Source organism: Megalobrama amblycephala, linkage group LG15, assembly GCF_018812025.1.
Source record: "Megalobrama amblycephala isolate DHTTF-2021 linkage group LG15, ASM1881202v1, whole genome shotgun sequence".
Classification (NCBI taxonomy): Eukaryota; Metazoa; Chordata; class Actinopteri; order Cypriniformes; family Xenocyprididae; genus Megalobrama; species Megalobrama amblycephala.
In genome coordinates, this window is record NC_063058.1 from 12456938 (window position 1) to 12479858 (window position 22921).

Genomic DNA, 22921 nt, shown 5'->3' on the forward strand with positions numbered 1-22921 from the left:
TGTTTCTAAAAGCTCGAATCATGACAAAAACGGTATTTTTCAGACTGGATCGAGCTAATGCGCATGTGCAGTCCTAAGTGTGCGTCTCTAGAGGGTATGCACGTGACGTCACCGTCGACCGTTAGGACTGCGGTTACGCACGCTGAGTGGCAAAAGACTGAGCAGCAGCATTGGTTTTCAGCGTGAATGTCGCGAAAAACACACAAAACACATTCAAAACGGGAAAGAGCTTTGCGGCTGACTGTACAAATAGATTTGACACAAACCCTGAGGTATATATTTAAAAACTAGAGAAAGCAACAGAAAAAGAAGCAAATGGATCACTTTAAGTCACAGAAACAGCTGGACTCCAGGCAAAGAAACATGGATTTGCAGTTACCATTTTGTGTCGAATTTTGAGGTAAATTCATACCTTATTGTATTGTCATATATTATGTTGACGACTCATCAATTAAATATTTTCCATCTTATATTCTGCATAATTGGGTGTTTTTAAATAAACAGCACTGTCAAAAACTATACTATAAAACGATATATGTTTTAGGGCTGGACAATATGACGATATAACATTGATATAAGTGATTAAGCAGATTTAAACCTACCGATATTGTAGTTATATAAAATATTCACAGCCAGATTTGCTTTATGTATTTCCCCGGCGTCAAATCAGGCACATATAAATGTCAGGAAACACGACTCCTGGCTACATGTCAATATCCATGGATTAGGTTTATTTGACAAGTTGTAAGAAACACTTTCGAGTCCAACCTTTAGGGTAATTCGTTAGTTTTACTCGCGTTTTCGCCGTTTCTCCTATTAATCCAGTTACGCAGCAGGTTCTTTTGCCACTCAGTCCAGCTGAGGGAGCGCGTTTTCGGCGGGAAAGTGACGTCGATGCATACCCTCGTGCGTCTGACTGTTTCTATAGGAACCAGAGATTTAACGGCCGCTGCAGTGACGCGATGACTTTATCAATCAGCGATTGGCTCTTATTTAAAAGGCGGGACTTGTTCCACCACTTTCTCCAATTCAAAACAATACGAGTGACGCCTCTTGTGTTGTTTATGCCCTTAATGTTGTAGTTTTCCCCATGATATTGAAAATAGTATTGAATATCAATGAATAACCTTGTGCACGCGGCTGCTCATTTAGAATACTCCAAATTCACTAAAATAAGAACAAGGTTAAGAACAATTTCATGTACGTACAAATACGAAATAATCCACGCAATTATTAGTGAATGAGATCCATTATTGACAGTTGAATCATTAAATATCAGCACATTTTGAGACTGTGAAACAAGCAAGAAGCGTGTCAAGAGATTTTTTTTTATTAAATAAAGAATCTAATAAAATTATTTACACAAACAGTGGATGCACCAATTTTACATCATGAATCATGTATTCTGTGACTGCTTGGATTCACATGATAAAGTTCACTCCAGTTAAGAGAACAGAATCCTCTCTGTCAGGAAAAGAATCAACTCTCAGAGCAACTCTGCAGTTTGCCACAGGAAAACAGGCCACATGTTCTGCAACTGAAGTTACATCAAGTTACACTTCTCAAGCAATGAAAATGACAATTAATGAAAACCTTTTGAATTACACTTTTCAGCCATTGTTTACAATCAACTTTTCTTATCAATGCTTTTCATTTAGTAATGCAAAAAGAAATGGTTATTTTCGAGTCTGAATGTCATTTGTAAAAGCTGTCATTCACTAACAGAAAAAAAAAACGCCAATGGCAATCAGGAAAAACAATTGGCAAACACATTCATCTGACATGATTTAAAAGGAAATCTGCTAAACAGTCACTTTTCAACTGAACAGAAAAGATCCATTGTAGCCAGTTCACGAGTGTCACGAAATGACCGTATTGTTTTCCTATTTACAACAAAGCCATTCGATGAGGGTGAGGCTCTTTAAAAGATTTTAAACAAATCAGTCAACCAAATAGAGTCCAGAGTCTCATAAAGACTAGATATCAGAACAATATTTTAAATTCAAATAAATGCTCTTTTTAAGTTTTCGAAGAGATCGCAGAACGTCCTAGATGTTCTTATGCGTGTACGTCATATACCAAAAAAAAATTAGGTCAATTGTTCATGATGAAACTTTGATGTTTACCAAGTTCAAGCATATTGTGTGTGTGTGTGTGTATATATATGATAAATTAGTTCACACAAATGATTTATATTTTAGTCTGACAATGTAAGAGCCTGTCTAGCAACTTACACTTCCTGTTGGATAAAACTTAAAATAGCAAAGAAACACAACACCCTCTTGAAGACTCGTTTTAAACAATGGCAACGTAAAGATTTTTCACAAATCTTGTATTCGGACACGCCCAGATATTTTCAAATGATCTTTACATTAAAAAGAAAGCATACAAACATTCAAAACTGTTCATTTGATTACTGATAACAAGACAATGAGCCCTTGAGAGTTTCCTATGTCGTCGTAGAAATGCGCAGATTAAAAAGTAATCAAATCTACAGTTGATTGCTAATGATACCGTCTGAAAAGGATGTATAACCTCACACTGAAGTTTGGAAGTCTTTCGGGACATCTGCGTTTTGGCTTTGTCCAGTTTCATCTTTCTTGTGTTTTCTTGCATGTTTATACTTATCCACATAGGCTTTGACCAGGTTAACTACCTTCACCGGGTTGATCTCACCGCTCTTGCTATGACACACCTTGTGAATAGGGCAAACGAGACATAATTGGGATTATTTTCATAGTAATAACATAATTCTTTAATAATTCATCCAAGGAATGACCCACTGGAGAAAAAGAAACCAAAATAGTATTTGCAAATGTGCTTGTCACATGTGTTTACTTGGGTGGTAAAAGGAAGTGAATATGAAAATCAACTGCAAAAGAAAACATCTGACGTCACGCAATTACCTTCTGAACGGCTTTCCGCAAAATCTCTTTGTACTCTTCCTTTGTGATGTCTCTTTTCTGATAAAAGGGCTTTATTGCAAGTTTGACCTCCTCTATTGCTCGCTCTTGCATATGAAGTTTCTTCATGTACTAGGGAAAGAAAAACAATGTTTAAAAATTCATGACATCAAGACAATGGAAAGAAATGAGTCAGCGATGTGATGAAACTGCGCAGTGATGCTTTGTTCACCTTATCTTTCTGATTGGGGTCTTGTATAGCTTCTTTGCGGGATTTTGGTTTGCTGGATTCATCTTGGGGAGGAAGGCTGGAGACTGTTGCTGTGAGTTTTGTATCAGCCTTAGATAAAGCTTTGTCCTTTAATATGGAATAGATTTATGGTATTACTGTAGTACCCATAACAGTACTCAAGCTGGAATGTCCATTGAAACTGCCCACAATAATAAAAAAACTCCCATTAAAAGTTTCAAAGATTAATGAGGCGTCTCAGCTTCCTGTGATCTTCCGGACTTTCCCTTTGCTTAAAGGTTTAGTTCACCCAAAAATGAAAATTATCCCATGATTTACTCACTTTCAAGCCATCCTAGGTATATATGACTTTCTTCTTTCAGTCAAACACAATCGGAGTTGCATTTAAAAATATTTTGGCTTTTCCGAACTTTATAATGGGAGTGAATGGGTGTCATTTTTTTTTAAGCCCAAAAAAGCACATCCATCTATTATAGCAGTAATCCATACGGCTCCAGGTGGTTAATAAAGACCTTCTGAAGTGAAGCGAAGCGTTTTTGTAAGAAAAATATCCATTATTGTAACTTTATAAACTGTAATCAATAACTGTATCACTAGCACTAAATGCAACTCCGATTGTGTTTGACTGAAAGAAAGACAAACACACCTAGGATGGCTTGAGGGTGAGTAAATTATGGGATAATTTTCATTTTTGGGTGAAATTATGGGATCATTTCCATTTTTGGTTGAACTCTCTCTTTAAGGTAATGTGAAATAATTTATCAAGCACAAAATCAATGCACTTGAATGATTTCTGAGAAATGCAAAACTTCACAGAAAGATTTATTGTCAACTACTGAAGATACACAAAATGACAATCATAAACCTTAATAAACTTGAATTGTCAGGGACACTCCTTGTGAAAGAAGGATGCAATTTCCAAGTGTAAGGATAACTTTCATTTCATCTGAAGTGAAGCCTTATAAGGCTGCTTTCAGTTTCGGTCACATGGGTACAATAGGAATTGCATCACCATTGTTTTTACCTTCTTGAGAGATCATGTTGCAAATTGTGAATGTGAACAGTGACATGATGACACCCTCTGGTTGCTTGGTGCAACTACATATGAGGTGCAACAATTATGATGTGCACTGGTATCCACAAAAACGTATTTAGATCAATTTATGTAACCTCTTCAATAAAATTCTGTATTTACTAGAGTTGTTCCAAACAAGTATGATGGTTTGGAACATTTTCACAGTATTTTGGAATAAACAATGTAAGTCACTGGAGTTTACACTTGAAGTTCTTCAAAATATCTTCTTTTGTCTTCTGGAGACTACAGTCATAAGTGTGAAACAACGATGAGGGTGAGTAAATGATGACAATTTTCATTTTGGGGGAATCTATCCCTTTAAAATACTGCAAGAAAGAAAGTATAAGACAAGGTTGTACCTGACTGGAGGTTTGTTGGGATGTAGCAGACCTTCGCGACCCTTCTTGCTTGAGTTTTAGTTTGAAGAGAGCAAGTTCTAAATAAGGCACGGGAAAACATTTTCAAAATATTTTAGTTTTATGTAGCCTGAATGCTTCAGACCAAGCCTGATGTGACTAAATATGTAAAGTAGTACATCAAACAATTTTACTCACTGCTTAATTTCTCAGACTGGGGTTCTACTGGTTCCTGCAAATTCCAAGTAACTCTTTTGCCCTGTGGTTTAGACTTTGCACCAGCTGCAACTGTTTCAGTAATTTGCTTATTCCCTGTTGGAGCCTCTGGAGTGGTGGATTTGGGGTCTTCTGTTGAGTCGGCCACAGAGCTCTCACTCATTTCTTTCTTAATGAAGTCCAAATTATCAATCAAGTAATCAACGCTAATATCTTCATCGGACGACATAACAGGTTCTTGTTTTATTGGGGGATCTGGTGGTTGGAGAGGGGACAACTCCATGTCCTCCTCTAAAAGTGGCGACTGATATGACTCAGTGGGCTCCTTTTTACAGTTCACGGCGTCTATGTCAGGTGTATCCAAACTGATGACAAGAGGGTTGTCACGGCAGCTTGGTGAATCATCTTCATCAGGCCATATTTGCTCAATTTTATTCTGTTTTGGCTCAACCATTTCTTGCACTTGCATTTCATCCTGAAAGCCAGTGAGGCTCTTTTCTAAATCAACACTTTTCAAATTAATTTCATTACGATTTGGTGATTCCTTGCTGAAGATGTTTAAAGACATCATCTCTTCATTTTTCATCTCTTTAACACCATATAATTCTCCACAGTTAAGACCGAGTTCCTCCTCCTGTTTGAAATCTTTCAACTCCTTGACAGCACTAATGGGCCAAGGTTCCTCTTGTTTAAACTGTTTGGGCTTAAGCAGCTCAAGCGAAACCTCTTCCTTGCTTTCTTTAACTGTTGTAATCTGGTCACTATGTTTTGATGACCCAAGACCATGAGTTGTGATGTCACCATCTAATTCTCCATACAAGTTAAGGCCGAGTTCCTCCTCTTTGAAATCTTTCAACTCCTTGACAGTGCTAATTGGCTGAGGTTCCTCTTCTTTAATTTTTTTGGGCTTAAGCAGCTCAAAGGAAACATCTTCCTTGCTTTCTTTAACTGTTGTAGTCTGGTCACCATGTTTTGATGACCCAAGACCATGAGTTGCGATCTCAACATCTAATTCTCCATACAAGTTAAGTCCGAGTTCCTCCTCCTTTTTGAAATCTTTCAACTCCTTGACAGCACTAATGGGCAGAGGTTCCTCTCGTTTTAATTTTTTGGGCTTAAGCAGCTCAAGTGAAACATTTTCCTTGCTTTCTTTAACTGTTTTAGTCCGGTCACCATGTTTTGATGACCCAAGACCATGAGTTGCGATCTCAACATCTAATTCTCCATACAAGTTAAGACCCAGATCCTCCTCCTTTTTGAGATCTTTCAACTCCTTGACAGCACTAATGGGCCGAGGTTCCTCTTGTTTCAACTTCTTGAGCTTAAGCAGCTCAAGTGAAACCTCTTCCTTGCTTTCTTTAACTGCTCTAGTCTGGTCACTATGTCTTGATGACCCAAGACCATAAGTTGTGATGTCAACCAACCGAGTCTCTTGTTTAATTGATGGTTTAAATGAAGCAGTCCCATATTCGTGTGCTCTTGCATCTTTCTCTGTCTTCACCGTCGTTGTAGACTTGACTGAACCAATAGTGGGCTCATGTAACTCAGTAGACATGGGCTCTGCAGACTTATGGGAGCTCCTTTCCGTACGCCGAGAGGTCTCTGATCGATCCTCTCGCCTTTTCCGCTCTCTAGACGTTGATCTTGATCTTGACTTTTGTCTCTTTAACCTATTGTCACCCTTATCCTTTGATGTTCTCCTCCTTTCTCTGGACCTAGATCTAGAGAACGAACGAGATCGCCTTCTTTCTTTTGATCTCTTCTTTCGTCTTTCTCTCCCTCGGTTGTCATTCCTCTCACGACTCACTCTTCTCCCACTTGTCTTCCTCTCTCTACTGCTGGAACTCGAGGAACACCTCCTGTCTCTTGACCGTTGACGTCTTCTCTCTTTCGATCTTGAGCGCTGCCTCTCTTTTGATTTTGAACGGGATCGCCGCCGGTCTCTTGATCTTGAGCGTGACCTCCTCTTTTCTTTTGACCTTGAGTGCTTCTTTTTATGGGAGTCTTTAGATGAAAGGCTTTGCGAGGTTGATGGGGACCGCTTCCTATCCTTGCACTGGGACTGGTGAGGTCTTTCCATTATGTTAGTAGCATTAAAGGCACCACTGACTGAAGGTAGCTCTTTACACACCCCATTTCCTTTGGAAGCTTGTTGTAGATTTGCTAGAGACTCTTCAAGGGACTTTGATTGGGGCCTGACGGGTGGAGGTTTAGCCTCAGGCTCAGACTTCACCTCCAATTTAACGTTTCTGTCACTGCATGATGAGCTTGATCTGGAGTGCTCCTGAGTTTTCCGAAATGGACTTTCTGGTGTTTCATGACTTCCAGGATCTATGCTAGCTTCGCATATAGTAGAATTTATAGAAGCTCCTGAGGTAGCCTGACTGTCGATTGTGTCTGAATGATGTGGTGATTGTTTGCACGGTTCGTCTCTGCAAGGATCTGGTTCTGTTTTAACTTCTGCACACATTTCCGAGTCTCTCTCCATATCTGAGTCCTCACTCATAGGCTCAGACTTGATTTGATGACAGGCATCCTCATTGACTCCAACTGCCACCTGAGACTCAGTATTTTGAGTGCCAACATCAAGACCCTCACCTTCTGGTTCATTATCAGATGAATCAGACCCTGTAGGGTTAAAGGGGTCATAGACTTCACACTTCTCCTCTTTGACTTTTCTTTTTAAAGACAACAGTATCTGTTTACTTTTATTACTCTTCTTTAATGATTCCTCATCATTCCCAGGCAGAGTCCCTCCTGATGCAGGAAGTCGCCGAGCTTGCCATGGGTTTCCACTCGTGTTTATACGGAAACTGACGGAGGAGGAGGACGGGCGTGAGTTTGCAGAGGCACTGAAAGATGATGTAGTGGAGGTGAAAGAGCTAGAAAATGAAGAAGAGGCACCAGTTCGGTCTGCTCTTTGCCTCTGAGCATCCACTGTCCTGTTTTGCTGACTTGTACCCATTCCTTGCTGGTCAACGGTACGTTCCCTACCTGTATTCCCTGCTAAGCTGGTCGCTGAAGACCCAGGCAAAGTACTGCTACTGCTGTCACTGCTACTATTTGCACTGGAGGTACTGTCCCTTTTAATTTTTGGTATCCTTGGCAATACAGAAACATCCACCCATACAGGCTTTGGAGGGGGCTTTCTCACAGGCGGTTGTCGGGCAGTACCCTCCTTGTCTTGATGGGGAGAGTCAGAAGAGCTATTTGACACCCTTGAGAGGGGTTGACCTCTAATCCCATTAGTGCTCAAGTGACCATTTCCAGGTCTTGGTGGATTTAGGGTGATGGGCCTGTGAAGAGCACCTGGATGCAAATGGGGCTGTCCCAAAGGAGATGGGTGAGAATGAGGAAGAAGTGGAGAGTGTATGGGTGGAGATGTGGGATTCTGTGGTGTGGAACAGGACCCATGAGAATTGTGTACTGGTGTGGACCTCCTTAATGGGCTAGAGGAAGGACCAGGCTGTTCAAAGGGGTGGATGGGACTCGTTTCTGAGTTTGGTGTGTTTGCGGTTTCCCCTGAGCTTGATTCTCTAGGGGTAGTGTTCCTTGGCAAGGACAGGGACACTGAAAGGAATGAACAAAAATTGGACTTTTGAAAGGATGACAATCATGCAGCATCAAGTCAAGCATTGTTGAAACCATCTACGCAGATGCATTTAAGGAGTACAATAAGGTCTGGCTTATGTTTGTGGTTGCAAATAGACGGTGTGTGTGTGTATATATATATATATATATATATATATATATATATATATATATATATATATACTTTATATACATATTAGGGCTGGGTATTGACACAAATTTCACGACTTGATTCGAATCACAAGCTTGCGATTCAATACTATATAGATTATTTGAGGGCTATCAGGTACAATACATGGCAAATTTCCTAGAGAATTTTTTATTTATTTATATTTTTCATTTAGAAAGAAACAGTGTACATTAATCAACATTCAGACAGATGTAAATATACTCAAGTTAGCCCAAAGGCAAATATAATGCTGTAAACTATACAGGGAACCCAGTTGGTACATCACTATAATATTAGGTTAAAGGTTTAAATGAACTGATTTGTAGGCTACTTACATTTAAATTACAAGTTTTTATAATATAACGCTATAATATTAAATTCTGAATGACATAATTATGTTTCTACTCTTTTTTTTTTTTAATAAACATTTAAATGGTGGCTGTCATAAAAACATGAAGGATTTATTCAAACATATTAAATACTGAAGTTAAGTAAAAATACAATGAATATGCAATATAGTCCACATATTTATCAAAATGCTCCTCTCTAAGTTTGTTTTCCTAGCTGACTAACATGTTTTTGGACAATGAATGACTTTTGAGTTAAATATAACATTACGTTTGTTTTATTGACGTCTTTCCATAGTTGAAACACCGATTGCAACATACCTTCTGATGTTCAAAATGAGAATTGATTAAAATCGAGAAATCAATACTTTTATACCCATATATACCCATACTATATACAGTTGCATAGTTAGTTAAAACTCAATCATCATGAATGTCAAGGCTTACAATGCCAAATGCCGTGCTGTCATCAGAAATGTGCAAAATATTTACATTGTACCTAATTTCAGTACCTGTACAACCCTAACTGAGGATAAAATTCTTGCCTGATATATGATATATATCCAAAGCATGACTTACCAGGTTTGGTTGCTTTGAGGGAACCATCTCTGTTGATGACCACATCAGAGCTGTCCATGAGAAGCATGCTCTGACCACTGAGAATACTCCCCAGCAGGTCTGGTACAGGGGCTTCCACCTGTGGGATACTCACACCTTGCCTGGAAACCACCACACAACCAGGATTTAAACACCCATTTAAACCCCAAACATATTCTCATTGTGATTTTCATCACCTTGAAGTAGAAATCATCTGTTTCCTCCATCGTGACCATAAAGAGTGATTCCCCCCCTCTAGTAGTTACCTGGAGAGGCCGGCAGATATGGGTCTGGCCACAGGCTGATGGGACCGCAAGGCAGAACGGGAGAGGCCACGGCGTTTGGCATCCAGAACAGAGGATGGTGTTGGAACTTGAATCTCATCCTCCCTAACAAGATAAATTGGAAGATTAACTTAGACACTGAACCACTTACTTCTTAGAAATATTTGACAAATATAAAAAATAAAACCAAGTAGAACTTCACCTATCGTCAAAGGGGTCTAGGTCAAAGGGATCTCCGTAAACAGAGAGGGAGGCTGCACCGATTTCTGCCCGCATACTTCCTAAACTGTACTCTGAAGGCCGATAAACTGAGGGAATGATGGAACCGGGCTTGGGCTTCTTAATCCCTAAATTCCTTGCAATACGACCTCTGGAATTCGTTTCCTTCTTTTTGACCTGAAGGGGCAAAAAGTTCAGTTTTATCAGTTTTTTTGCCAGACATGTAATTGCAAACTTTCACATGTTCTTGCATAGAGGAGGTAAAGCAATACTTTTAATCAGCAAAGCATTTATATTAGAGCTTTCAAAAACCCATTATAACAACCTTTCAACAACCTGACAAAAAAGAACAAAAACTGTAAAAATTGTCAAGAACTTACCAGTTTTCTTCTCAATTTTGACTTCCTCACTTTGCGTTTCCGTCTTCTCCTCACTCCCATGCTTTTTGTTGTTTTCCCCTCTGAGACTGCTGAGGATTTGCTTTTGGTTTTCCTTCTTTTAACTGGTAAGAGAATCCCATTTAAATCAGACAGATAGACTGAACCACACCGAACCAAACAATCAGGTTAATGAAAACTTAAAAGTCTAAATACAAATGATCCATTTCACGTTAACCAATGCCAAGAGGTCAGGCAAAACAGTAAAGTAGGTAGTAACACATGTCTCAAAAGTGTCTTCTGTAAAACATGTTATTTTACAGTAGGGTATCTGATTTCATGAATACATACACTTCTGTTAAAGTTTGGGGTAATTATTTTTCTTTGAAAGATATTAATACATTTATTCATTTTTGGGTTTGTTCACCCAAAAATAAAAATTATCCCATAAGCTTTATAATGGGAGTGAATGGGGCATAAGATTCGGAAGCCCAAAAAAAGTCCATTCATCAGCGTTTTTGTAAGAAAAATATCCATATTTATAACTTTTTAAACTAAAATCACTGGCTTCCGTACGCAAGTCGATTTCGAACTTTAACCTGATGCATGACGTATTGATGACGTACAGAGGATAGAGCAAAACAAAACACCGGTCACGAATTAGAAGTCTAAAACGAGAATTAAAGAGAAATGTTGGAGGAGCTTGAGTTTGTTGCCCAGACCTATTTGTCTGAACCACAAGAGATGTTCACTCTCACCTAAGCTTACGCTACTCCTACATCCTACGTCATACGCTGGAACTCGACTATCTTGTGAACGCAAAGACGGACGTTACCGGAAGCTAGTAATTACAGTTTATAAAGTTTTAAATATGGATATTTTTCTTACAAAAATGCATCGCTTCGCTTCAGAAGGCCTTTATTAACCTCCTGGAGCCGTATGGATTACTTTTATAATGGATGGATGTGCTTTTTTGGGCTTCAAAAAAGTCATACACGCCTAGGATGGCTTGAGGGTGAGTAAATTATGAAATAATTTTCATTTTTGGGTGAACTAACCCTTTAATTCCAGGTGTAAATGGCGGGTCTATGTGTCTCACCTGTCTTTCTCCTCCGGCGGGGTCTGGGGCGAGGAGTCAAGTCTCGCACATACACGGCTGTGTTGAGTCCGGCCACTACAGCATTGATGGTCTCATCCAACCATGTGGACTGCATCATATATCTGGGAGCAAGCTAAAATACACCACCACACAAATCAAGCACTCACTTAGCTCACAACAATAGTAGTACAGTACCGCAAAAAACATTCCCAAAGTTTAAACGAGTTTGTTCAACCACTAACTCCAACCATATGAACAAAGTTAAGTGATATTTTTTTTGTTCATGCTTATTCTAGCATGTAAGTATGTCATTTACTTGTACTTGAACAAAACAACATAAACATCCAAAGTATCCAGTTGTTTTTGCATTAAACAAACCAGTTAGACCAGATTCATCAGTGACACACAAATCTCAGCCATCAGCAAATCAGTCGAGACAATGTTACACACTTGTGATTAGAGAGCAAAGCAAATGCATCATGCAAACCTGTGCTGCTGTGCGTGCCTGTGTGATACGATGTCTGTTGACGTTGGCCCGAACTCGTTCACTCTGCTGGGTCCGTGCGATAGCTCGGGTTGGTCTAGACTGGGAACGGCTGGTGGTGGGGAGAGAGCTGCTCTCCTCTTCACTAATTTGTTCAGAACCTATAACAAGATGAAAAATATGGTTATTATTACAATATGTAACAAATCTAAAATGTAATGTTAATGTAAGCGGTTTTAAGAAATGAAAGATGACCTGATGTGCGGTTGTTGGCGATGCACTCTGGGCAGAACCATTCCTCTACAGGTACAGCATCCAGAGGCGGTGTGAGACATTCCATGTGATACCTTCCGTAAAAAAGTGAGTATAATATTGAATAAGTAGCCGAATTGAAATTAACCAATAAAACTGGGGTCCTGTAAATAGGCGGGGCTAACATGCAAGATCGTATGTTAAAGCAGTGTTTCCCAACCCTGTTCCTGGAGACACACCAACACCACACAATTTCCAACTCTTACTAATCAAACACACCTGAATCAACTCATCAGCTTGTTAGTAGAGACTCCAAGACCAGAAATATATGGGGCAGATACGGGAGACATCCAAAACTAGTGTGCCTTCAGCAGCAAGGTTGGGAAACACTGTGTTAAAGTACTAAACAACAAACACTATGACTAAATTATGACTATTCCTGGAAATTTAATTAGATAATAATTCTCTGATTTTTAAAACAACACTGTATATATTCAAATCACTGTCTATAAAAAGTTTGTCAGTGTCATGGTCCATGTCCAAATCGCTGCTTATTAACACAAATAAGCCGATGACACATGGTACCTCTGCACTGGTCAAGAGGACTAATCAGTCATTTGTGATCATTGGATAAGGAGATTATTTAATCATTTTATGGAGATTACTGGGGCAAACAGATCCCTTTATATATCAGACACCAATCTGAATTAATCAATTTAAACTCTTATACTTTTTATATTCTTAAAAATCTCTTTTACAAAAGTAAAAAAGGATTTGAACATAGCCCAGCATGACTAGAATGCTGCCCCAGAGACGAGGTAGGCCTAGGGTTGTCAAAAGTACCAACTTCGGTACCAAGTCGGAACTGAAATTTTACTTAAAACACCTCTGATTGGCCACTGTGTTCACGCACTCAGCAGATACAGTATGTCAGTGATTGGCTACAATGATCAACACTTCAAAAACATGTTGCAAATAGACATCATTGACACTCTTCACCAAACAGTAAGCGTACACGTGGGAGCGTTTGAAAGCAGGTGTCTATCAGCGGATCCCTAATATATACGCGGATAGATGCCAATCACTGACATAACTGTTGAGTGCGTGAACAAAATGGCCAATCAGAGGTGTTTAGGAATCTACTCAACAGGCTCAAAATGCCAGGGGCAAATGCTGGTATCGTCACATTTTTAAAATTTCAGTACTGACTTATTACCGAAGTCAGTATTTTTAACAACCCTAGCCCACATCTATATGTGCACAATATAAAATGATATAATCATGTCTTAATGCCGCACATTCTTAATTCAAAATAAAATGTTAATATTTTAATAATCTCCATTTATGATAATCCCAGGGGTTGAGTTAATATCTCTTAATATGTTGAAACCGAACATGTCTGGCACCACACCGTATTTAGCTGGTTTAAAATAATTCACGGCAAAACTGTAGTTGATGTCCATTGTCCACAGTAACTAAGTAGCTAGCTAACATGACATTAAATACTGAACCATATCTGATTCATTTCAACTTACCTCTGTCTGTGGGTTTTCTAATGCCTTACAAAATTCTTATTCGAGTCGCAAGTCATCAAATTTGGGACTCGAGTCAACATCCCTGGTTTGTCATACATTTCTTACCCAGCATCACAGCCATCACACAGCAGGAGACGATCTTCACGGTCTCGACCCCCGCAAACTTCACAGCTGGTCTGATCCAGGTCCACGTCCACCTGTTCCTCCCCAGGTTTTACAGGCTTCTTAACTGCAATCTAAGCACACACAAACCAATACTTTCCGATTGAGGCTGATATTATGTTGTGTTCAATGTGCCCTTCGAGTGGAGTCGGAAATATCATAATTATGATGTCCAAGCACATGAATGACCAAGAAAAGTTGTATTTAGAAAGGGGGAAAACTCTTTTTTTGACATCGTAAGTGATTTGAAACACTGATCAATGAGCGGAAGCAAGTGTGTAGCGAATGGTCTAATAATCACTCGACTTTCACATTTGTGAAACCACGTTGTGATATTATGTATAAATAAATGATTGAAATCAGTACATTTTGAATTCAGATGTAGTTATTAGGATTTATTATTCACAACATATTTCTTTAAATGTGGAAAACGTAAATGGAATCACAGAATCCTGTAATAAAAATGGAATTTACTGAACAACACAATGTTGTGGAATTTGACAAATTTTGGATACAAGTCGGGCTGTACACTTGACCAAATCACAATATGGACTTCTGAGGCAGCATAATGGTTTAATGATCTACAGCAAAACAGTGAGCTTTGGTGATAACTAAGCAAATATTTAATTACAACAATAGTAATTTGAAATGACATCAAAGTGGAAAACGTTGGCCAAAAAAAATAAATTTTATATAAAAACTGACCACTAACTGCAACTTCAATTTCATTTGAAGTTGTCAGATCACATACATAGAAACTCAAAGGTCTTCACGAGAACAAGTCAAAATAAACGTTCGGTTTACTTGAAGAAACTGTGACAGAACTATATTACTATTGGACAGTACAATGTACCTCTCAGAGTAATCATAAAACCAGGCTAATCAAAACACACAATAGAATTTTTTGAAAAAAATATAAATTCATAGTGCCCTGTTATTGTAAAAAAAAAAATAATAATAATAATAAATAAATAATAGAAAAAATATGTTGTTTATAAAGAGGAAAAATACCAATATTTGCAATTTTTGATCATAAAGTTTAATAAATGTAATTGATTATACATATTCTGAATATTAAAATTTAATTAAACAAATTAAAATGGAATCCAGAAATGTTAAATGGAAAGCACTGAATTTGGGAAAAAATAAAAAGTTTTTCATAGGGCCCTACATGTTGTAATAACGAATGCATGACTCAGAAGTATGAGTTTCATATGTGCAATTTAAGACAGCCCAAGTCCTCCTGGGAAGTCTGTATTTGTGAATTGGGAAGTCACAAATGTCACGAATAAAGAATGCGCATCAAGTGTGTTTTTGCTTTTTCATATTTTTATTCAATTTATCAAGTTGATGTAAACTAGGGATGTGCAACGATTAATCGCGATTAATCGTTTGCAAAATAAAAGTCTGTGTTTACGTAATATATGAGTGTGTTCTGTGTATAATAATTATGCATATATAAATACAGACACATACATGTATATATTTAAGAAAAATGTTAGATTTATATAAAATAGTTATATTTATATATAAAATAAAATATATATTTATTTAAACATGAATGTATTTCTTAAGTTTATACATGTATGTGTGTATTTATATTTGCATAACTATTATATACACAGAACACACACATATTACGTAAACACAGACTTTTATTTTGCCAACGATTAATCGCGATTAATCGCTGCACATCCCTAATGTAAACTGAATTGTTATATTGTTTGATCATAATTTTACAATACTACTATATTCAAAGACAATTCAAGTTTTCCCAGTTGTCATTACAATATTGTGTTGCCATTCATGTGCGTGAAACTCATAAACCTTTTCAGCATGACTAGAACACATCATTAAATCAGCACCTAATAAATAACTCGAAATGCCCATTCACACCAAGGACGATGACCATAAGTTTGTATGAGAATAGGGCGAACTACAGCTATAATGAAAATGACACAGAGGAACCGTATTGTTAGAATCACTTTCTGAACCTTTTTTTTTCTTTTCCAGCTGATGAATGATGAAAAACATTGACAACCAATCAGAATCGGCAGACGATATAACTGCAGCAAGCTTATAATAAACAGAACATTAACATCTATTGATGAGCAGCCTAATATAGTTATCATTATAGTTATAGTTCTTGGTGTGAATGGGCCTTTTATACGTAACAGCAATCCTGATGGAAAGACGTGACTCACTGTTTTTTGAACTTTCCCACCATGGCACTTTCTCAGGAGAATGTTATTAAAGACTATTCGGTCCACAGGACACGAGTTGGCATTCTGAAAAAAAAAATGTGACATTACTGTTTATGAACCAGAGTTATTATAGTTAACTAAAACTAAAACCATAAAAAAACATTTTTGTTACTTGAAATAAACGTTAACTGGAAAAAAAAATATATACATTTTATTTTAACTAGTTGCTGAGGTAATATATTTGTTAACTTAATGTACTAAAATATACTAAAACTGAAATAAAAGTTAATATAAACCTATATAGACATTTAAAAAACACTAAAAAAAATGACAAAAGCAAACAACAAAATTACTAATACTTTAAAATTAAACAAAAAAAGTTAATTAAATAATAAAATGAAAAATAAATAAATAATAAAAACTACGATAGTATGTCAATGATCATCAGGGTTCAAGCACTATTGGCCCATGTGGATGATGTGGTTTTTACAGTCAATAATTACAGAAAAAAAAAGTGAAATTTCAATTCATGTCCATGACAGGACGCCAAAACGTACGAACACAGGCCAATGAATTTTGAGCACCTATTAGACAAGGTTAACAGGTGCTGGTCGGAATTAAACTCGGTTGCTCTGTTTGACTCATGGCCCTTCGGTGCTTGGACCCATAATAAAATAACACTGTTATGAACAATACTGCATCAACCATTAAGTTGCTTCACCTGTATTTGCATATTATGAATAATGTTGAATAACTGTACAGAATCAGTGACCAAATATGAACAAGATCTTTATGTATGAGTGATGTAAAGGGTCTAAGCCCGTCAATCTTACCTTTGACCATTCCAGAATGCAGTCCAGACAGAAGTAGTGTTCGCAAGACTCCGGTGTGGCCACGGGCTGCTCGTGGAATGAGTTCAGGCAGATGGGGCATTTCTCTGAGTCCTCATCTGAGCTCAGGCCAGCTGCATCCACAGGAACATTCCCTGCAGCTCCTTCCAGGACACTGACGGAGTCCTCATCTGAGGATACAGGTAAAGCCTGAGTGTTTTTCTTCCCATGTTTGTTTGATGATGGTGTGGCCGGTCTTATGATATGAATATTTAGGGCAAAATGTAAACACGTCACTCCCAACGATACCACATGATCTGATATCTGCTGGAAAGCACTTTTATAAGAAAGTCACTGTATGGTTAGAATTTTTTTGAAGCATTGAAAATACATTTTGGTCCAAAAATAACAAAAACTACGACTTTATTCAGCATTGTCTTCTCTTCCGGGTCTGTTGTCAATCCGCGTTCGCGACTCCGCTTCTTCTTCTTCCCTGTTTTACGGCGGTTGGCATCCAGCTTATTGGTGCTTCGTTTACAGTCTGAGGGAGACGCACGCTGTAAACAAAAGAACCTTCGCAAACATGTCTAAGGATTTCGACACAGAGGAAGACTTGCATTTTTTTGCTCAGCCATATTTATTATGAGCACCAGATAACAAGTCAGCAGCGTCACTGTGGAGTCGTGAACGTGGATTGACAACAGACCCGGAAGAGAAGACAATGCTAAATAAAGTCGTAGTTTTTGTTATTTTTGGACCAAAATGTATTTTCGATGCTTCAAAAAATTCTAACTAACCCACTGATGTCACATGGACTACTTTGATGATGTTTTTATTACCTTTCTGGACATGGACAGTCTACCGTACATACACTTTCAATGGAGGCACAGAAAGCTCTCGGACTAAATCTAAAATATCTTAAACTGTGTTTCGAAGATGAATGAAGGTCTTACGGGTTTGGAACGACATGAGGGTGAGTCATTAATGACATAATTTTCATTTTTGGGTGAACTAACCCTTTAAGCAATCTATTGAATAAAGTGTTACATGAAGACGTGACGTGACTGGAGTGCTAATTTGCAGAGCTCGTGCTAACATACCCCTGTTGTTATGATCAGACGCTTTTCTTATGCTTTCTATAAAAAATGCTTGCTGTTTTCTCATTTTTGTTGTGTTTATTTTGTTACTGAGAAGAAAGTTTTTTACACATATTTACATATTCATCTAACCGTCGCTCTCAGCAGTGTGGGCGGCATCAGATGTTCGTTTACAGTATATCGCTGGTCACGCATTTCAAACTTCGTTTTACCCCTAAACGAAGAACGAAAAAGAACTTGGTTTGAAGTATACCGGGGCCTTTATGTGCAACAGAAATGGCAGCTCTCATCAGTTGGGCAATGTGGTGGTCACACCAGTGCGACCTCTAAAGGCAGGAACACACCAAGCTGATGCCGACGAACTAGTGGCGACGAAAGCAGACTGCGGGGTTGGCTCACGTCGGCAGCGTCTGGGTCCAAAGTTGCCCTGACACACCAAACCAACGCTAGACAGCCGACGGCCAAGTAGGACGTCAGTTCTGCACCTGCGTGAGATGAAATGCCTTTTCGTACCAGCAGGCGGCAGTAGCTGAGCAGCCAATCAGAATGATCAGATGGCCCGACGAGCTCCGACGGCGAGTCAACATTTCGAATCGGCTGAAAAAAAGCCGACAAGGACCAACTTCAGCCGACGGTGTGGAACACACTGAGAAAACTTAGTCGGCCGACGAACAAAAACTGCCCGACAGCCGACCGTCGGCTTGGTGTGTTCCTGCCTTAACAAAATTTAGTCCCACCGACAGGAAAAAAGGATGCAAAATGCGACCATTTTGTCGCAGTCTGGAATCCTGATATGGCATTTATGTTTATTACACAGAATGTTTAATGCTGTTTAATGTAAATACATGTATGATTATTAATCTTGATATTGTAATAACGATTATTAATGCTGATTAATAAAACATTTTTTTTGTGGGGAAAAAGCATATCATATTCTGGCTTCAGACATAAGCTAAGAACCATTTATAAATGTATTGCTTTTTACGGATTAGAAAATCAAGACTTCACATTGGTTATTTCAGTAGCATGGAAAAAAAAAAAAAGTTATTCAAACCTGGAAAAAAAATAATACAAAGAATGCGAGTGAAGAACACCGAAGTAAACAGAGTTATGCACTTTCACAAAAACTCCTGTTACAATCACTGAAACTGTCTACACTGTAAAATTAATCTCTTACTTGCATTTTTTCTGCACTTTGATGTTATGATGATGAGAGAACTAGTGCGAATGCAGATTCAGAAGTCAGTCAGAATGTCAATCTAACATTCTCTGCAGAAGAATCAAATGCCTCTGATTGGACATTGCATTCATAAGCTCAACAGAAACGTGTGTGCTTAGTTATAAAGCTCAACGCTGCATATGAAATATGATGCAACATGAGTAAATCTGCAATAAATGTAATGCTGCAATCAATACTTTTCATTCATTTCACACTGCACTTTAATCGTGACAGCCGTAATAGATCTGGCCTAATTGTGCTGGGGCATGTTTGCCCCCTTATTTTGAATTTGTAGCATTTTTGAAAGTTCCCTTTCATTTCTGACCCTGATGTGCATGGACAAATCATTTGTAATAAACACTGCAATATTCCATAAAAAAAAAAAAAAAGAATCATAAATTTTGATTTTGTAGTGAGAAATACACTATTCATTCCATCTCAATTCTTTCAATATAATTAACTAGTTAAACTGACAAGCATAAAAGTCAATGCAAAGGCATGCTGAAGTTAAATCTTACTTTCACTTTCACCCTCATCATCTTCCTCCTCCTCCTCTCCATCAAGGACATCCTCCACTTCATCATCATCATCATCTTCCTCGCTGCCTGTTTCTCCTTCCTCTGATTCCCCCTCATCTTCAGAGTCGTCCTCTGAATTGGTATGACAAGCAGGAAGAGAAGTCACATAGAGTAAAAGAAGAAAATGAATAAAAATATGTATTTATTAAATGCAATCCTAAACTTAACTCTTTAAAGCTTACTGAATCATATTTGATACACAAATTTCTAAGGCCTCTAAATGATCAACATGACCACAACTTTGATGTTTTCTGCTGTCTGATTGATAGTTTATACTTTTTTTAGCAAGTAAAAGGTCTTATAATCTAGTATAATTCTAAAAAGTCATGGCATGTATCTTTTGTTGTGAAATCTTTACTTGTAATTTACTTTTAACTTTTATATTGTTACTTAGTAATGTTTCAAGATGAACACTTACTGTAACTGAACTGAAGCAACTTTACTTGATTATCCATATATAATTTTTTAGAAAAATCAAATATGATACATCAGGCTTTTGGAGAATGTTTATTTGTATCATTCATTATGTTTTGCCCCCCCACAATAAAAACTACAGAGTTTTTATCATAAAACTAAGCATTTAAATATCATCTTAAGATATATCATTGAGAAACTGATATTTATATGCATTTTATATTTTTCTTTCCACTATATCATATGAGCAATAAAAGCCTGATGTATCAAATAGGATATGAAACATAAAGGTTCAATAAACTATTTATTTATTTATTTCGATATTTTAAATAGGGTTAAATAGGGGCTAGAGATGCATTTAAGGCCCACAACACATCCCTGTGTCGTTCCCTTCGCTGACAGAAGACCACTAACCGTCATCAGAGATGATGGACATGGCAGGTCTTTTTCCTTTTCCATGGGAGACATTCCTGTTGATCAGCTCATCCTGGCTGTCCTCCTCATCCATGATTATGCTCTGATATAATCTAGATATTTTTCAGCACTGAACAACCTGTAAGGCACATATGCATTATACAATGTGAACATCCACTCCAAATGTGACCAATATTTAAATAGTGTCAAACAGAATTAATACATCAGAATAAGCTAATAAACGAGGTTAACTATCTTTATCACCAAATATAATTTATCAACACTCATCTGTGTACTCATTTTAAAATACACTATCACCCAAAACGATTAGCTTTCACGTCAAGCTTAAATGTCCTCAGAAATGTTTTGGATTTTGTAGTTTGATACAGATGGTTCAATGCACATAACTCTCAATGCTTCTATTATACGGAACAATGTTATTGACTCGATGCTAACGGCAAAGATCAAGCCAGCTAATAAAAACACTAACCTGCTACATTTCATTTAAACTACACATTCAGGACAGTTATAAAGAGGCTGTAAACATGAAAAATAATGAAATGCAAAACACCAAAAGTCATTTTATTTTGTGAAAGTGAGCCTTGAGCACTTGTCATATAGCTAATGCTAACGCTAACACGCTATCTGTGTTTCTTGCCCTTAGTCTAAATTTAACTCTTCAGCTATTTTTGTTATATGTACTATCCAGGCCGTATCCATGCAGCTTTTAGAGGCGATAAAAGTCCCATTTATTTAATTCATCGGGGAGGTTATAATTTTGAGCATTTGTACCTACCCTGTAAGGATGTGTAAGACATTATTTGTGTTTTGAAGTCCGTTTGTCTTTGACGCTAGTACGCTACCGGCTGGAGAAATTACGAATCCTACTATGGCAAGGAATTGCTCATGAATATTAATTAAAGTTTCGTGAGGTCTGCCCAATAGGCTTTATACGACTGCCCGAATGTAGGCGCTAGTGAGCTGGCTACTTGGGTAAATGTTTTGGCTTATGAATATTAATTAGCACGTAGATTAATATTCATGAATTGAACTTTCAACTGTGTAAAACAGTGACGGTGAGCACACACACCATAACCTTTGTTTCCGTTTTTGTTTTTTTACAATATTGTTTACTTCTCTAGCCTTCCCTATAATTCTGTAAAAAATAATTGATATATTTACACTATTTTTTTTTATCAGCTGACCAATATGTCAAAATTGAATTCTGATAGAGTTGTTGTCCCTATTTTTTTATTCATTCATTTTAGTCACAGTATTAAATAATTTGCATTAACCTATTTACTTTATTTAGTAAATACAGAGCCTCTAAAAAGATATGAGCTGCATCTGAAATCATATACTGTCTGAGTAGGTACTACATTTGAATTTAAATTTACTTCATGACCATTGAAAAAGTCGTTCTATATAGTACGAATGCGTGTAGTATGAATGGAATCCGGATGTACTGCATCCGCCATGTTGTTACTGTCACATGACCTACCAGCGTCAGTTTCGTTCCCTCAACTTAATTCACAAATCCTCTCCCGTGGCCTCATCATCGGATAGCAAAGTGTCCATCGTATGCACACTTCAGAATTTCGCAGGAAGTAGTCATTCGAGTACTTTTCACCTACTGTTTTTCGAATACTATGAATTCAGACATACTACTCTGTTGTTCACAGACTGTTTTTCACATACTATATAGCCTAGTAGAGAAGTATTCGATTTCGGACGCAGCGATGGTGATGGCCTAAGTCTAGGGAAAAAATTAGATGGGAAGAAAAATTATAATTTTATAACATAATGCTTTTGCAATCTAACTCAAAACTTTTGCGTTCCCCCAAGAAACTTTCGCTGCGTCCACAATCGAATACTTCTCTACTATATAGTATGCGAAAAAACAGTATGTGGACAGAGTAATATGTTCAAATTCATAGTATTCGAAAAACAGTAGGCGAAAAGTACCTGGATGAGTTACTACTTTCGGCGAGATTCTGAAGTAGCTACACATATGATGGACACTTTACTATCCCATGAGGCCACAGGAGAGGATTTGTGAATGGAGTGGAAGGGACGTAAGTGACACTGGTAGGTCATGTGACAGTAACAAAATGGCGGATGTAGTATGCCCAGATTTCAATTATACTACTTTAATTCCTACTATATATATTTTTTCAACGGTCATGAAATTCAAATGTATTACCTACTCAGTATGCGATTTCGGACGCAGCTTGTGCATTCATTCACAA

The 22921-nt window shown here is 37.6% G+C and overlaps 1 protein-coding gene across 3 annotated transcripts; it reads right to left on the reverse strand.

The window, feature by feature from the left end:
* Positions 1-1315: 1315 nt before the first annotated feature.
* On the reverse strand, positions 1316-21656 carry phrf1 (PHD and ring finger domains 1). 3 transcript variants are annotated; one of them, XM_048157955.1, is made up of 18 exons: positions 21469-21651; positions 20673-20811; positions 19785-19916; positions 16954-17141; positions 16121-16204; positions 13860-13990; positions 12223-12314; positions 11989-12128; positions 11484-11616; positions 10388-10509; positions 9991-10184; positions 9771-9893; positions 9487-9626; positions 4783-8370; positions 4588-4664; positions 3136-3261; positions 2907-3035; positions 1316-2695 (listed from the first exon to the last, which is right to left on the reverse strand). In XM_048157955.1, the coding sequence occupies exons 2-18, from the start codon at positions 20764-20766 to the stop codon at positions 2537-2539; spliced, it is 5652 nt and encodes a 1883-aa protein (XP_048013912.1). In that variant the 5' UTR covers positions 20767-20811; positions 21469-21651; the 3' UTR covers positions 1316-2536. The 3 variants fall into 3 exon arrangements, with proteins under 3 accessions (XP_048013912.1, XP_048013911.1, XP_048013914.1); XM_048157954.1 differs by having other exon boundaries at positions 11971-12128; positions 21469-21650; XM_048157957.1 differs by lacking the exons at positions 1316-2695; positions 2907-3035; positions 3136-3261 and adding an exon at positions 3628-4471 and having other exon boundaries at positions 11971-12128; positions 21469-21656.
* Positions 21657-22921: the final 1265 nt, after the last annotated feature.

What these genes read in the sequence shown, in the direction of transcription:
- phrf1 (XM_048157954.1), bottom strand. Translation starts at nt 20,766, where the DNA reads ATGGATGAGGAGGACAGCCAGGATGAGCTGATCAACAGGAATGTCTCC. An exon ending in CGCCAACAACCGCACATCAG is followed by an intron (nt 12,129 to 12,222) that starts GTCATCTTTCAT and finishes ATCTTGTTATAG; the next exon opens with GTTCTGAACAAATTAGTGAA. An exon ending in CCAGTCTGAGAAATTAAGCA is followed by an intron (nt 4,665 to 4,782) that starts GTGAGTAAAATT and finishes TGCCTTATTTAG; the next exon opens with AACTTGCTCTCTTCAAACTA.